The sequence below is a fragment of the Lycium ferocissimum genome, chromosome 1, assembly GCF_029784015.1.
Source record: "Lycium ferocissimum isolate CSIRO_LF1 chromosome 1, AGI_CSIRO_Lferr_CH_V1, whole genome shotgun sequence".
In the NCBI taxonomy this organism is placed as follows: domain Eukaryota; kingdom Viridiplantae; phylum Streptophyta; class Magnoliopsida; order Solanales; family Solanaceae; genus Lycium; species Lycium ferocissimum.
The window spans coordinates 24,487,125-24,504,886 of NC_081342.1; the positions used below are offsets into that span (position 1 = coordinate 24,487,125).

The 17,762-nt window shown below is 33.9% G+C and overlaps 1 protein-coding gene across 3 annotated transcripts; it reads right to left on the reverse strand.

Annotated features, from left to right (window-relative positions):
- Positions 1 to 6,725: 6,725 nt before the first annotated feature.
- Positions 6,726 to 14,976, reverse strand: LOC132052912 (uncharacterized). 3 transcript variants are annotated; one of them, XM_059444650.1, is made up of 9 exons: positions 14,742 to 14,976; positions 12,797 to 12,951; positions 10,003 to 10,150; positions 9,731 to 9,881; positions 9,513 to 9,638; positions 9,319 to 9,399; positions 8,511 to 8,703; positions 8,165 to 8,435; positions 6,726 to 7,363 (listed from the first exon to the last, which is right to left on the reverse strand). In XM_059444650.1, exons 2-9 carry the CDS (start codon positions 12,836 to 12,838, stop codon positions 7,095 to 7,097), a joined length of 1,281 nt encoding a protein of 426 aa, XP_059300633.1. In that variant the 5' UTR covers positions 12,839 to 12,951; positions 14,742 to 14,976; the 3' UTR covers positions 6,726 to 7,094. The 3 variants fall into 3 exon arrangements, with proteins under 3 accessions (XP_059300633.1, XP_059300625.1, XP_059300616.1); XM_059444642.1 differs by having other exon boundaries at positions 12,797 to 12,980; XM_059444633.1 differs by lacking the exon at positions 14,742 to 14,976 and having other exon boundaries at positions 12,797 to 13,515.
- Positions 14,977 to 17,762: the final 2,786 nt, after the last annotated feature.

Genomic DNA, 17,762 nt, shown 5'->3' on the forward strand with positions numbered 1-17,762 from the left:
TATTTCATTAAATATTTGTTAATTTTCACCGACACAAGCATCATATAACTCTGTCCATTATAATTTAGCAAAATCAATTACTCTCTCCGTCTCAAAATATTTATCATTTTATTTAATCAAGACAAAATTAATTTTTTCTCATTTTACCCTTTTATTAATTTGCAACATTTAAGAGGTTTCACCATTGATGGAGTAGATATTTATTGAGGAGAGATTACATGAAATATGTTAGGAGAGTAAAATAGTCAAAATGCTACCCTTATAAATGTTTTCTTAAGGGGCGTGTAAATAAAAAATGTCACAAATATTTTGAGATGGAGGGAGTAATTGCTAATTTGTAACCAAAATTCAAGAGTCAAATCTTAGCTTATTGTGGTTGTACAGATTTTCTTTTCTCTTTTTGGGATTATGCTACCACTAACAAGAACATATTCATGTCAGACTAATCAAAATTTAAGAGAGGACTTTAGTACCATAGGAATAATGGAAGCAAATAGAGAGACAGCTGCATGGGAATGGTGGGCCTGTAGCTTGACTTGGAAGAAAACAACACACAGGCAAATACATTGCCACCACTTCTTTTTTTAGTAAATCTTGAAGCAACAGTAATTTGTATCGTAGAAGAAGCCTAATTTTCAATTTGCCATTCCACCATCCATGTGGTTTATGGTGATAATTTCAGACCCAGACAGAAGATTCGATCCACTACAAATAAAAATCAATCATGTCTTGTCCATAGCACCCCACTATATCTCCTTCCTTCTTGTCTCTATTCATCCAAGAACATCCGGTGTTTTAAAAAAGCGAGGCGCGAGGGCGAAGTTAGACTACGCTTATTTTTTTTAGCTTAGGGGGCGATAACGTAAATCACTAAGAACATCCTGGTGTTTTAAAAAGCGAATCGAGGCGGCGTACGGGGCGAGACGTGTCCTATGAATCGTATCTTCAATTTTATAAAATTATTATTAAAAAATAAGCAAAAATAAAATTTTCATGAAAATTCTACACACAAATCACCAATGATATAAAACATTTATTACAATTATTATTTGAGAAAGGTAACAACGCCAAAAATGATAATAGCCTAAATTAACATAAAAAATGATAATAGCCTAGATAATCTTTAAAATGAAATGCTCATCTACTTTATCATCAATCTCTACATCTATTTGTCTTTCCCATCTTAAATTAATATTTGCACTGATTTTTATTTATATATTTCAAGTAGAAGAAGGGTAAAACGTATAAGAGCAATGACAAAAAATGGTCAAAGTTGTTTCAGGAACACAGTAGTATGAAATCTCTATCCTATCAATTTCAAACATAATCATCTCAAAAGACTATTTATGACAACGTTATTTTCTATGAGAATTGCTTTTTGTATTTATATATATTAGGAAAAATCACTAATATGAAAACATGAAATATAAATATCATAAATATAAATATCATCACACCAATAATAAACATCATAATCTATAGCAAAAATACTTTTAAAACGGAAAAATTAAATTAAGGTCCGGGTGTATGCTTTTACTTTACGCCCGGGGCTTACGCTTTTGCGCCCGGGACTTACGCCCTATGGATCTATGTCTTTCAATTACGCACTGGAGCGTTTTTAGTACATCCCGCCCCGAAAATGCCTCCGAAAACACTGAGAACACCAACTTTGCTCCTTTATTTAATATTTGATGTATTCCCTTTTATGTCTAGATGAGATTGCGCACATTTCCTTGCCTCCACCGATCATTGAACCCGAGACCTTATATTTCTCAACTCACATCATTGAGCACACCTTAATTGTATGCATTCTCTCTTTAATAACTCAATTGACCCTCAAGTTAACCGCAATCTTTAAATATTAGAGTTGATTCGCTTGGCGCAAGGCTCAAATCTATGACCTAGCATAAGACCCAAAAAAAAAAAAAATGAATTCGAAATTACTTTATGTGTCACGGCTATTCATACCACTTTTCCCATGTTACGATTCAAACTCCAGTATTTCTATGAAAATACTGGTTTCCAAAACCGCCCTTCGACAGCGTAGACATCAGTTTCTTTCGTTCTTTGCCAGCTCTATGACCATTTCGTCTTAGCAGGTAGTAGCTTACTTGTCTATGTGGTTCAAAACTGGACTGCTAGTATATCATGTTTAACGTGTTAAAACTGAACAGTATGCTTAACAAATTATACCGATACCAACTCAGACACAAAAAGATATAAACATTTAGGAGGATGGGCGAAAGAGAATTGTAAATTAAACCCTTTTCCAGAGGGAATGACAGTAGAGTGCTAATGTTAAAGTCAAAAAGTAGTGAACAGCAAAGACATATATAGCACATACTGCAAAAACTATGTAACTTACTTGAATGGTAGATTTTTAACTCTAGGTGAACTTGGAGAGCGTACAGCGTCAAAATATGGTCTTAAGCAATGTAGCATTTCTCTTCCTCAATTGGTTTAACTTCGCACATTGTACAACCGAGAAAAAAGATAAGCCTGACCTCAGGGTTGATTTAAGTACCGATAAAACTTGTTTAGTCATGAAAGATGGATGATTTCCCTTCTATCTCATAGCAAAAAATTACAGTTGCAACCAACCCAACCAAAGTCTTACGCACAACTAGGGGGGCAATTCGCAGAATTGCCTCTTCTTGGGGTGGTCTTTAAATTTTCTGCCCTTCATATATGAAATTTTTAAATTTTTGCCCGCCGTTAAATCATTTTAGGGTTCGAACCCCCACACAGTCAAAATTTTAAAAAAAATTCGCAAGGCGAGTTTAAATTTCGCTATGCATCCATACACTTGTGAAGGAATTAGCAAAGTTATGCTGGGACCGGCATATTTATGCCTTATCGAGTTTGGCATAAGTATCTCCCAGATAACTTTGATAATTCCTTCAAGTTATGCAATTGCCCTTTAAAGTATACCCCATCGGCATAAACTTGTTAAGCTGATTTACCAAACTTATGCCGATGGGGGCATACTTATGCCTTATGGGCAAACTTTTGCCTTGAAGCATATATATGTATTTTTTCAAGATATAAACCAAAGTTACGTGGAAATATAACCAAATGTCCATCCCGGATACAAATTCACACTTTGCCGGCAATACAAAGTAGTTAGCAATTGTTGATAGACTTAAATTTGGCATTCAAGTGCCACTATTTCTTCGTAGATTTTCCCATCTTTATTTTGAATGCTCCATCACAAAAGGTAAAACAGAAGAATAGGGGGTACGGCAAAATGAAATCAAATGGATCTCACACATTGCTAGACACAAATATTTGTTACTTTTTTTGGTATGCTAGTGGCATTGGTTTGGAGAAAGGAACCTACTCGAGATTTCAAAATACTTAGACTTTGCGGAGAGATTAATATTCACATCAAAACAACTTCAAATGGCGAAAGTTGTATGAATTGCTATCCCTAGCTAAGTGTAGTTGATTGAAACTTTTAATGTAATAGTTGCTCCTAGTTTGACTTATACAAGTTAGTGAGTAGGAATTTTACCATGTACGGTTTTTAACTTTGTCTTTTTTTTGGATGGAATAAAATAGACTTTAAACCAAAAAAAAAAAAGTTTCCTTAAAGACAAAGTTTAAATTTTGTATGCCCCCTGCAAGCCGAGAGTTAGTTATGTTTAACTAAAAGTTGTTTATGCGGATCCGCATAACTTTAACTTTTCTTAAAGATTGTGTACACTCCCGATCTCCTTGCGAAATTATTTTTTTATTTTATGCAAGCGGGGTTCGAACCCGAACTTCATGTATTCGCTCAAAGAAAGGCAAAATTTAAAGTGTGTAGGCAAAATTTAAAGACCACAAATTTGAGGGGCAAAATTTAAAGACCACCCCAAACGAAGGGCAATCCGTGCAAAAAAATGCAACTAGGGGTGTCAAATATGGCCCAAAAGATGATGACCCATCCAATCCGCCCAAAATTTTATGGGTTGGGCTCAAGATGATTTAAATCGTTTAGCCCAACCCAATATAATTTTAAAGTGATCTCCAACTTACAATTAGCAACTATTTTTAGATTTACTTAAATTTGAGTTTATTACTTGAGATTTACTTTATTTTTTGGGTAAAGTACGTATATATACATATTAATGAGAAATATTTACGAAACATGACGGTAATTTTCTATTTACAAAACATAACGTTACAAATCCTATACAAAATATGCTTTTAAAAAAATATTTTTTTTAGAATTATTTGTTTTTTATTTTATTTTTAAAAAAAATTTCTCTCAAAAATTTATGTATGAAAGTTGTATGAAACGTGTGTATCTCGCTCAAGGCTTAAAAAGTTTGCTCAAAATTTAGTTTATGAAAACAGTATGAAAAATGTATGACATGTGTATATCTCGTTGATACAAAAAAAATTCAAAAAGATTGTGTGTATGAAAACGATATGAAATTTATATCTCGCTCAAGGCTTAAAATTTCGCTCACATTTTCGTGTATAAAGATCATGTTAGATTGTTGTAAAATTAATACAACTACAACAACATTGTATGCAACTTTGATACAACACTCAAGACTTAAAATAATCGCTCAAATTTTTTTTTGTATGAAATGTGTATATCTTGCTCAAAGCTTAAAAAGTTTGCTCAAATTTTATGTATGAAAACGTATGAAATGTGTATGTCTCGATCAAGGCTTAAAAATTACGCTAAAAAATTTATGTATGAGAATGGTATGAAATGTGTATATCTCGCTCAAGACTTAGAATTTCATTCACATTTTTCGTATATAAAGTTCATATAAGGTTTCTGAAAAATTAATACAACTACAACAACATTGTAACAACTTTCATACAATATTCAAGACTTAAAGTTTTCGCTCACAATTGTGTATGAAAATTAAAAAATTCGCTCACACATACACATTTCATACACAAAAATTTGAGGTAATTTTTTAAGCTTTTGAGCAATAAAAAAAAATTAAATTTTTTTTTATAGAAAAATAAAAAAAAAATGTGAATTTAAAAAAAAAAAAAACTGAAAAAACTAAAAAAACGAAAAATATATGAAAATCTGTCATGTTTCCTAAATTATCGTTATGTTTTGTAAATAAGGAAAATTATCTATATATTTTGTAATAAAGAGTCTTAAGTAGATACTGTATGTCATTTTCTCTTATTTTTTTCTATGTATTCACTTTTTTTTGTATCCTATATCTTGAAGTTTGTGGGGTGTTTGATATGAAGAAACTATTTTTCACAAAATATGTTTTCCTTAAAAATATTTTTCACGAAAAATATTTTTCTAGAAAATAGACCCTTAAAAAAAACTGGATCAAGTTGGCCTGGGTGATACTCATTACAGCCCAAGTAACTTTTGAGTCAATGTTAATTAGCCCAACTCATTTATTACCTCAACCTATTTTGATTGAGCCAATTTCAGCCCAACCCGCCCATTTGACACCCCTAGGCACAACTTAGCAAACTCTATCGTCGACGATTTGGACAGGGCAACTCCGGGCTCATAATTCGAATTGCTTAACGAGTTACGGTAAATAAAAAGGGAGAATAACCTATATGTACATAAGAATAGAGTATATCTACGAAATATGACGATATTTTTCAGTTTACAAAACATATCAATAGATTTCTTACAAAACATATATGAAATGTGTATATCTTACTCAAAGTTTAAAATTTTCACCCATAATTTTATGTTTGAAAACTATATGAAATATGTATATCTCATTCAAGGCTTAAAAATTTCGCTCATTTTTTTGTATAAAAGCTGTATAAAATATGTATATCTTGCGCAAGGCTTAGAATTCTCATATTTTTCGTGTATGAAAACTGTATAGAAATAATATGAATTTTGTATATAACTGTATAAAATTTGTAAAGAGTTCATTTTAGATTTTTCGAAATTTAATACAACTACAACAACATTGTATACAAATTTCAAACAATATTTATTACAATTTTTTTTCTGTATGAGGCCGTTCTCTAGATGACTCTGATTTTGACCTCCATCTATTTTCATGTGAATTTTTCAAACGCATAAAACTAAATGTTGATTCACTTATTTCCCATCAGGAAAGTCCTGCTAGGGCCAATGGTCATAATTTTAATGTGGGCAATCCTAACAATGAAGTCAATCCTAAGAATGAAGTAACCGTGCGCCAGCTATCACCCATGTTCCAAAATTCAATTTTGAACAAAACCCAAATATTTTTCTGCCTAATTATGACCGAAAATCGGCAAAGCAGGACAGTGAAAGCCTGAAATACAATAAATTGCACAAGATCCAGAAACTATTTTGCCCAAAAGAAGCATAAAATCTGGAAAATCAGCACCGTAAATGGAGTTCCAGGTTCTTTGTATGATTGAAAATGGAAACGCAAATTCATGATATACTATGAAAATCTCACCATAAACACAAATTCACAACCATTGTTTTGTGAAAAAATGGAATGAAATTGGGAAAAGGGGAAGGGAATGGAAGTGTGGCGGCTGGGAAAAGGGGAAGGGGAGGGGAAGGGTGGGCAAGAAAAGGGGAAGGGAAAGGTGGACTTTTATTTTTTTCAGATCCGTTATGTTTTGTAATTAAGTTGGTGTTTTTTGTGAATAAGAAAAAATATCCTTATATTTTGTAATATAAAGTCATAATAATCTTATTAGGTCATTTTCCCTAATTCAAAACCATATGCAAATAAAGGGAGAGAAACCTTTATAACTAAAGAGAAGTCGAAAATCATCCACCACTCAAGGAAACCACAAGCAGCCTCAGTTAAAACACTACAATGTGCTCTCAACCATTTAAAGCATCAGAACGGCTGAATCAAATGAGACTTACTGGTTAACTAGCTCTGCCTACGCCTCAGTAGACAGCCCTAAGTTACAAAAGTACTAGCAGTACGCTAGGAATCATCTAGAATACCTCATCTAAATGGGCAATCACCCAAGCAACAACATTACAAACAGACAGTCCAGTTTAAAGTAAACAGAGATCACACAACGCAAACCATTCCTTAACAAGACTAAAAAACACCATACTAATGGTACAATGTTACCTGAGGCATTCTTCCATCAGTAATAATCTAGACATATCAGGGGAGCAGGAGAATTAGTCAGTTAGACCATACATGGACCAGTCCAAGCCTGTTCCCAGTATAGATCTCATTGCGCTCTTCGTCATAGAAAAGGGCAGTAATATCTTCTAGGGCTTCTGCAACAGTGCTCCTAATACTGGAAGCTTGGACCCGCTTTTTTGAGTTGCAACTTCTGCCACCAAGCCCACTGCAACTAGCACTACAATCATCAGTGGCCTTGCCACTGGTTGCTTTTATTTTAGCAAGGCATTTGCCAGTCAGAATATTGCTGATATTAATAGATCCCGCTGCCAAACCAGAATACTCATACTCAGAAATCCATAAAAGAAATACACAACAGCAAAAATAAACGTAGAGATAACATCAAATCTGCAAATAACCCCACTAGTTCAGCCATCCAGGTTATAACAAGATTACTTACTCCCTTACTAATGTATGTTGAGGCAAATTGTAATACAGGATACGCATGCAGCACATTGATCATATTTATCATGATATATAGCCAAATCCAAACGCCAATTAACTTCTTGCCATTTTGATTGACCTACTCTAAATGGAGTAGGTCCCAAAATTCTGGCCTCTTTTATTAAACAGCAAGTTTTTTTTTTAATTCCAACAAATTATATAAACTAATACTACTATAAGTTATTTCAAACAATGTACATGTTTCTGACAAGCCTCTTTATTTTCACATTTCAAACAAATTATCTCTTCTATACCATAGTAAACAACAACAACAACAATAATGTGTCAATTCCAAGCTAGCCGGAGTGGGCTATACATGAATCCTCACTAAACATGCCAATCCATTTAGACCTGTATCATCCAATATTTGAAGACGATGATGATAATAACAAAACCAAAAAAAAAAAAAAAAATGAACTTCAATAAAAAAACATTATAGCTTAACCAATAATGATGATGCTAAGTAAAAATAACAACAGCAGCAGCAGTAACAATAATATCCATTCAAAGAGTTTACTCTTAAAAAAGCATGAAATTCAGCCCTCACTTAAAATGGATTTAAGGAAGTATTGTTGTTTCCAATCATCAAGTAAGACTTGAGGAATTCTCGAAATCCAACATACCTTTTCCTTCAGATAAAGGATCATCAGAATCAGCTTTGCAGTATGAAATAATTAGGTCCTGATCACTAGTTATGTAAATGTTGTTAGTATTGCAATCAGGATGCCATAAAAGGTGATCATTAAATGAAGTAACAAGCTCTCCACGGAAGTTCCAAACAGCTACTGTTCTGTTTCTGAATGTCAAGAACAACTGGTTCTCATACAGAAATATGAATGCTGAGGGGGTCATGAACTCAGTCCTGCTAACTTCTGTCAACTCAGAATTGCGTACCTGCATCCACTAGTCATTAGATATTATAAAGATAAAGAAACACAAATGAACTGTGGAACATAGATAGTTACTCACATCAAGAATCTGAAGATTCTCATTCTCTTGTTTGACAAGAAGCTTTTCATTAAACTGTTCAATAAAATCCACCTTCTTGTTTCGGTGAAGAAGATGGTTGAAAGATTTAAGAACAGTACCGTCCTCGATTGACAGAATCTTCAGAGGCACATGGCCACTAGCTTTCATAAATATCAACAACATGATTCCTGGGCTGCTTGAAAGAAAAGGGAGAAATGATTAAGAAAAAATATAAGACAAGATATCCAGGTCTTGCCGAGCCAAATCACAGTTATGAAAAATACACTTGTTTAACACAATAGACCAGAATTTTATTAAGTGTAATGAACCCACATTACTTAAATCATCCGTTCTTCACTTGGTCATAATCTTTCAAACGTGAGATCTTGAAAGATTTATGTTGTTCCCACAACTAAACAGAATCTTAAAAAACACTATTACACAACCAAACAAAAGCTCTTATGAAACATCTGGACACAGAGAAGAGAACAGAAAGACGGAGAATTAGAAAGGGAGCAATACACAAGATTGAGGATATCATAAAAACCTCAAAAATGGCAGCGACTTAAGCAAACAAGAAATGGTGCATAAGTAATAGGCTTTAGGCCATTCACGAGAAAAGCTAATTTGAATACTAGCTGAAGTATTTATATGGTAGCCTAACCGGGATCACGTAATGATTGCAATAGCTTATTGACTTGGAATGACACCTGAAGGAGCAAGACAATAATGTAGACAAGTTTTCACACAATTACTTATGCAATAATTCAAGTGTTTCTATCCATACATGCAAAAGTAACGAGTTTACCTGATTTTAATCTCTTGAACATTTTTGTCCGAGATTGAATATAACATTGTGTAGTTCTTCAGGTCAAACACCTTGTATATGCTGACGTAAGAGAAAAAGTATGCATAAGTACAAAAACAACTTTACAAGAATAAAAAACATTGGACCTGTGTCTCTTTGACACTAAAAACAGGACTTTATAACAGCACAGTTACCTATCCTGGGCAGAGTAAGTAAGTACTTTTCCATTGACATCATCAAACTCCACAAAACCAGGCCATTTTAATGATTCAGACTCAAATAGAGCAAATCCAGCATCTGGTTTACCCCTCCGAATGTATCTAATTTCATCAACTATATCAGATTAGAACATGATAAAAAAGAACAAATGAACGAGAGCAACCAAGATGTAGTAGCTGTCAGTGTCACATACTCAATCCTTGTGGTTCTGCATTTCAAGGAACTGAAATTATCTGATGCATAGACGGAAACCGTGATGAGCGAGTCATTGTTTTTATTGTAAAACAAACTTCGTATAACTTCATCTGGACTGACGTTCAGAAAGCATATTCTCTCGTTTTTCTCTGTGTTATTAGTAACAATATATATCAATTTACTTAAAGTCACAGCACATGCACAAATGTGTTAAATAGAAGGAGCGGGAATGGGAATATGCAGGAAAAAGATATCGACAATTTGCTATACCTCGACTAAATGCTGCACAGATGCCAGATTGTGCAAGGGCAAAGACAATATCACGTGCAGCAACTATCTCAATTATCTTTGATCTTTTCTTAAGAAAAGGAAGCACCATGGCACAATGTCCTTTAGGGTCATGGGTGTCATATTCCTCCTACAATCATACGTAAATTACAAAAAAGTGTCAGCAGAATGAAATTAACAAGAATAGATAGATATGTAAAAAAATAGAATTTCAACTAACTGAATATTAATTTTTTGAGAAAACAACAATTAGTATGTGGTAAATCATTTCAAGAAAATACATATATTTAAAAAACAATGAAATTCTTCTCGCATAAACCAACCCTCAAAGGCCACAATCTGTAAATGCTGTTCTTTTTTCTTCAGCTTTATAACTCATGCACATTCTAGAAACACAAAAGAGAGAATTCCCACTGAATTTGGCCAACTCAGTAATGGAAATATTAAATTCCCGGAATCTAAAAGGTAGAATTAAAAAAATAAATCTACACATTAGTCAGACGTTAATGATGGAACAAATCACAAATAACATAAACGGATCTACTATCTGGACAATGAACATTATACATGTAATCAGCAAAAGACTAATCTTCTTACACCATGAAGTCCATGAATAAATGTGCAAAAGGCATCTATTACTTAGATATAAACTGTCAGCTCTCTAGTATTACCTGCTCTAATAATGCATCCCTTTGACAAAGCAATAATAACTCTGTTTCATGTATTACTTTGTGGAAAGACTGCTGTACTAAAAGCCTAAAACAGACATTCCATAGTAAAACAAAGAGCTTTATATTTGTGCTCCGCCATAACACGGAACATGAAAACTCAAACCCCTATCTGATGCAACAAAAATTACAGCATATACACTGAAGTACACCAATACAGCAACTCATGCCATGTTTTCTCAACAATGACAGAGGAATGAGCTGGTTAAATTATTTCACCTACATTAAGGATCTATCCTACCCAGCTTCCTGCTATGTTCAGCATGAACAGATAGGAACTGGGAGAGATTCTATTAAGCTTCTGGAGGACAGACATATCAAGGTTCAAAGCAATTCATCCAGGATGAGGAAGAAAGTGGAACTTCTCAGCATTAATTTTTTTTTTTTTTTTAAAGAAAAAAAACTAAGAATAATTACTTAATTAGAACTGTCTGAACACAGAAGAAATGATTTCAACTGTTAGACCTGGAAACCTCAAAAGAAAATTGCAGTTCTTAAAACAGCATGCATATCCAATTCAGGGAGACCCATGTTAATCCTCAATGTCCAAGACTATTGTCAGCTTAAATCTTAGGATAACCGTTTCTTAGTTTGAATTTAGTTTAGACCAAATTTCAATAATTGTAAAGAGATAGAACCTCTTATATACAACTAGAACGCATAAGAAATAACTGAACAACCCATTCACCATAAAGAACTAATTATCAAACCCACTACATTAGGTCAAAAGCACTCAACTTCTGTTTGAACTATAACTCGGTCCCAACAGAAACACCAAAAAGAATAGTCCCTAAGACTGCCATCTGTGACAACTCAACCACTTCTATCTCCAGCTTCCATGTAACACCCAAACAGAACATCCACTTCATCATCTACAAGGATTTCCCAATTAAAAGTCCAAACAAGGGGCATTTCCTATATATCTTCTTTTTTTTTTTCCCCCATTTTCCCAAAAGAAGGTCAACAACTTTTAGCTCTACTTCTATATCCACTCTTACAACTGTTCAGCGACAAGATTGTCAATGAACATACACTTCATCAACCACAGCCTTACATCAATTCTCCAACATATTAGAAGTCTATTTGGCAAAATCCTAATTTCTTCACATAAAACCAATCAGGTGGAGACAAACAGTTACTTTCCCAAACAACAACAACAAACAACAACATACCCAGCAAATTCCCACAATGTGGGGTCTGGGGAGGGTAGAGTGCACGCAGACCTTACCCGCACCTTTCTGTTTCCGAAAGACCCTCGACTCAAAAGAGAACAAGACAAAAGGTCAGATAAGGACAAGCATAACAAAACAATATGAAAACGAGAAGCAACAAAAGCGAGATAGTCATGATAAACAGTAGCTACCATAAATAAATAAGATACTCGAAGTACAAGACCCAACAATATAAGCAGAAATCAGATGGCAATAAACGAATGAGTTACTTTCCCAAACAACAAGAAGGAAAAAAAAACTGCACTATAAACCTATCTATGCCCCTCTTGGGATCACCCATCGAAGGATCAAGCACGAATTAATCAAATTTTAGGTCATAAACTCAAGAAATGACTTGTTTTGGTATCCCAAATTCCTCTCAACCAAGATAAACCAATTTTCTGTCCCACTTCATAGAATTGTATCTATGAAATCTAACTATATACAAAATCTAAGCAGTAAATTAGTTCAAAACCAAGAATTGAGAAAAAAGATCCATTCAAACCTGTCTGGCGACAAGATTGTCAATGAACATACACTTCATCAACCACAGCATTATATCAATTCTAAGATATACTTAGAAGTCCATTTGGCAAAATCCTCATTTCTTCACATAAAAACACTCAAGTGGACACAAACAGAGTAAATTGCCCTGCACTAACCTATCTAAGCGCCTCTCGCGGTCATATCAAGCACGAATTAATCAAATTTTAGGTCATAAGCACAAGAACTAACTTGTTTTAGCATCCCCAATTCCTCTCAACCAACATAAACCCAAATTTCTAAGCAAAAAATTAATTCAAAACACAAGAATTGAGAAAAAAGATCCATACAAACCTGTAATCGAATGTTCCGAAAACGCTCTTGGGCATCACTCATACTGAAAGAACGGTCACGCTTTGAAGAAATCTCTCTCCTTTGTAGCTTCTTGACGCTATTCAAGAACTCATCAACCCCTCCACGTGTACGCTTCTTTGCCACCACTCTCTTACCTGAACATGGACGAGGACTAGCACATATTCTACGCCCATCCATTTCTAAATCAACACACAAAATCTAAACCCTAATACTACTAATTATCTATACAGCATAACACCTTCAATACACACTACTTTCTATGTTTAAAGAGGGAAAAAAACAGATATGGGTTTCGATTAAAAACACCAAATCTCAATGACCCAGATGGAAATTTTCCATTAAAACACTAAATCTTGATGACCCAGATGGGAAATTTCGATTAAAACCCTAAATCTTGATGACCCAGATTGGAAAATTTAGGGCTTTTCCAACCCCCACAACAAAGAGGCCTAATCAAGAACACTTTTTTGTGAAACGTCTTTTGTTTCGTTAATAAAAAGGCATACTCAACAAAAGTTAAAATCTTCACTGGTATTACAAAATTACAATTAAAAAAAAAATGAATGAAGACAGACAGTGGGGGGATTTGGCAAAGAGGAAGGATAGATAGGCCAAGAAAAGGGAGACGGGCCGGACATGAAAGATAGAAAAACAATGTGTAGGATTTTAAATCAGCTTCACGTCCGTCTTACATTTTTCAAAAATACATCTTCAGAGGCTTTCATTTTCTCTCAATTATGAGCTTTTAGTGCCATGTACTTTCTAAATTAATTGAAAATATATGTTACCCCTTGAAATCAGTGATTTCAAACTAAGATCATTTGAAGTTAAAGTTTTATTTGGATATGTAATTTAATTTTTTTAAGTTATATTTTTTCTTATAGATCTAAAAGAAACTATCAAAACTTTTCAAATTCTTATACAATCTTACCAAATGAGCAAATCATAGTTTATAATAACAAAATTAATACGCTACTAGAAGGCCTTTCTAAAAAAATACAACATTAAGTGATTGAACTTTAGTTCAATAAAAACGAAAATTGAATATGAGTTGTATAAGTAAATGCAGTTAGTAAATGGTTGGTAATGGTAAATTTGTTATAAATATACTACCAACTTGCACATCTTTTAATATTTGATATAAATGATTGGTAAATACATCTACCAATTTATGGATCTTCTTTTTACAAAATATAAACTTATGGGTCAAGTTTTACATTTAAAATAATTGAAAATGATGATTTGGAATCCCAAATCATACATTTTTGGAGAGTTTGGGATTTGAAATCATGATATGAACTTGAAGTTAAAATTTTGTGCAAACTGCATAAATAAACGCTGATTTGAAATCAAAATCATGATTTCATATCGCGTGGCCAAACACCTAATTAGTGTATCACATATCAAAATTTTAAGCAATGAAGGATTGATCTAGTTAGTTACCTCTTGTGAATTCAGACCTTAGTATGAGTAAACAAGATTAAAAAAAAATTAATTTAAATTCAAATTACTTAGATTAGTATTAAAAAAAAAGTCAGTTTTGGAATGGATCTACAACAAATGAAGTCTCCAGAGGTATGGCGGCTTGTTTTGTACCATCATTTTAGATTCGACTCAATTTTGAATCAACTGCTAGATCATCAACATTGAATCTTCGTATGAAAATCAAAATAGAAAAGTTGAATTTAAATTACCTAAATTAGTTTAAAATTTTACTTTTAGAGTGGATCTGGGCCAAAGAGGGTCTCATGATGTATGACACCTTGTGTTGTGCCATAAATTTTGAATTTCCAACCAGTTTTAGCGAAATCTTGAATCAAGGAGTAGATCATCAAAATTGAATTCAAATCTTGGTATGAAAAAACAAAACCGGAAAGGAATTAACTTGAACTCAAATTACTTAAATTAGAAGGAAAAAAGTTACTTAGGAGTAGATCTGTGGCAAAGAGGAATCTTTGTAGGTATGGTGACTAGTGTTGTGCCGTCATTCTGGATTTCCAACTAAGTTCGGTGCCTTGAATCAACTAGTAGATCGTAAACATAGAGGCACAATTCATTTTCCAGATGGGTTGAGAGATGAGTCAAATTTGCGTATACCCATACCGATCTCACACTCCTTTTATTGTTCTTTTGCCACTTCTCGATAATCACGAAGAGAATCTTTAGACTGAACTAAGTAGGAGGGGGGCTGGTGTCAGTATATTATTTGTAAACCTAGTTTTTTTTTTATTATGTAAAAAATACTTTTAAAAGTTTTTAAAACTCAAATATTTCAAAAGCTCCAACACTAGTTTTGGAAGTTTTCAGATATTTGAAGAATTAATTCTGAAAGTATAAAAACATGTTTACTTTTTCAATTACAAGTCAAACAAAAATTATTATGTACTTAAGTTTTGAAAAACATTCAAACAAACGATTGAGTTACTTCGAGATTAAAAAGTTAGTCAAAGCAATAATATATTGGAAATATTATTTAGGCAACAAAATTTGGTCAATGACATAAGTCACTTTTCCCCTTTCTTTTTGAAAAAATACTTTTCAAAAACATAAGACTTTCCCCTTAACAAACGAGACTAAACACCTCAAGGCGAGACGTTCGCTCTAAGAAACTCTCAAGTTAATGTGTAACTGTTACTTTTAGCTCTTTAACTCCACAAAGTCATATTAAGTATATTGAGTCATTGGCAATGGATCAATGCCAAAATCCACTTCCAAAGAAAATGAAGTATCTGGTAAATCCTCAAGAAACACGTCTTGAAACTTATTAACAATTGAAGTTGTTCCAAGGGTCGATTACTCCACTCTAGTGTCCTAAAGTATAGTTATATACGTCGAACACCCTTTGTTTCACTTATACGGAAGTATCTTAAAAGGAGTAACCATGCACTTAGTCAACTGAGTGATTCTTCCCATTCAATATTATGTTCATTAAGAATGATAAGTTTGAGTCATCCAACCCTCTCGGCATACCAAACGAGCGTAGTTCGTCTCAAATCTGGCAAATCGATATTCAAGATGACCTTGATGTCACCTTTCTCAAGCAATAACTAACCCGCATGTGTATCTAAGTCCCTATATTGTAACCACGCATGCCCATAGGCCCGATCATCAATGATAGACTCCCCAACTTGATTAAAAACCATGAGCTAATTAAGAACTTTAGACTACTTGTTCTCGCTCAACAACTATGTCATCAAATTGGTGCTCGACGTTATTTCTAATGAGCTCATGTGGTACTAAATATACAAAATTTTGTGACATCGATGATATAAACACTTTATTTGATGACAATCAGGTCACCTTGCTTGAATATTAAAACTTTCATTTTAGCACATTCATTTTCCTAAATAGAAGGAAACTCTTCATAAGAAGTCGTACAACCTCAGACCTCATCACATGAGGTAACCTTACCTTTCTCTATCATTATCCAATGTCTCATAGTTTCTTATCATGACTGTTAGTTAGTAGGTGATCAACTGATCTTTATGAGTTTACATAGTCCATAGGATGTAAGAATTTGTTTCATCCCATTAATAATATACTGAAAGTCTATTAATACATTTGTATCCTATGAAAGTAGTAAAATTTGAGACGGTATTGGGGCTTCTACAATCCCACATTCCATCTCAAACAACTCTTTCTTGTTATGCCCATACTTTCTAAGTATAATCCTTGAACACAAGACACTTACTACATAGTTCTCTCACTAACTATACCTATTCAAATTGTAAACACTTCATTCCATTACTTTTCATGGCTGACGAGGCACTCGTTCAATCATTGAGCATATAACTAAGAAAATATAGTTTTCACTGTCACACCCCACCCTTGGTAAGGCGTGATTGGCACCCGGCATCCTACAGGAACCGAGCGAACCAACTTAGAACTTACATCCTTCGTGTCTCAAATGGAAACAATAAGATCAAGAGGCTAAATATGAATATAATATCATGCATAAGTAAATGTACAATGGACCTATGATGCCGACATTACTACTGTCACACTATGACTAAGCTGTACACAGGAACTGTCCGCAAAGCTTCTATGAACACGATCGATATATGAGTCGGGACAAAATTCCCCGACATACCCTCTTGTCACAAAAAAAAAAAACATATGCAACTCAGACTCGGCAATGCTCCAGGAAGAAGTGGAGCTCACTAATCAAAACTCGGTACCAAGGCAACCTACGATGAAAGATCCTCGTCTCGTCTATCTACACCGCGGCATGAACGCAAGGTCCACAAGGGACGTCAGTACGAGCAATGTACTGAGTATGTAAGGCATGGATAGTAGTATGATATCAGAATGAAGATGATATAAGATAAAGTAAGTAATTATACCTCGTACTCTTCTTAAGATCTCTATCATGTAAATTAGTCATCTAAAGGAAAAAACATTTCATACACATCCATACACAACATACATACACTAGCATTCACATACACTTACTATACATACATCTGTCATATCCGTACCCGGCCCTTTCGGGACTCGGTGTTATCCGTACCCAGCCCTTTCGAGACTCGGTGTGATCCGTACCCGGCCCTTTCGGGACTCGGTGTGATACCCAACTGATCAGTGGGATGCAATGCATACATACATACATACATAAAAAGACATAACTGAAATCAACATCATCATTACCATTATCATTATCACTATATCCTTCCTTAGAAGATCAACTATCTTAAGGTGAAGTCGACGATGTCATGGGATTCTCGAGAATCATGAACTTAGATAGCATTAAAAATAGAACCGTCATCGCTATATTTCACCTCGAAAGAACAAGTATTATGAGGTGAGATCAATCACAAAGAATAGCCTCACGATCATGAATAAGCTCAATAATATCGTAAGGACCACGAGATTCATAGACTTCTAGAATTTGTGGAGGCAAGGATATTATGGATATGGCACAAATGTTTATAACAAAAGAATCATG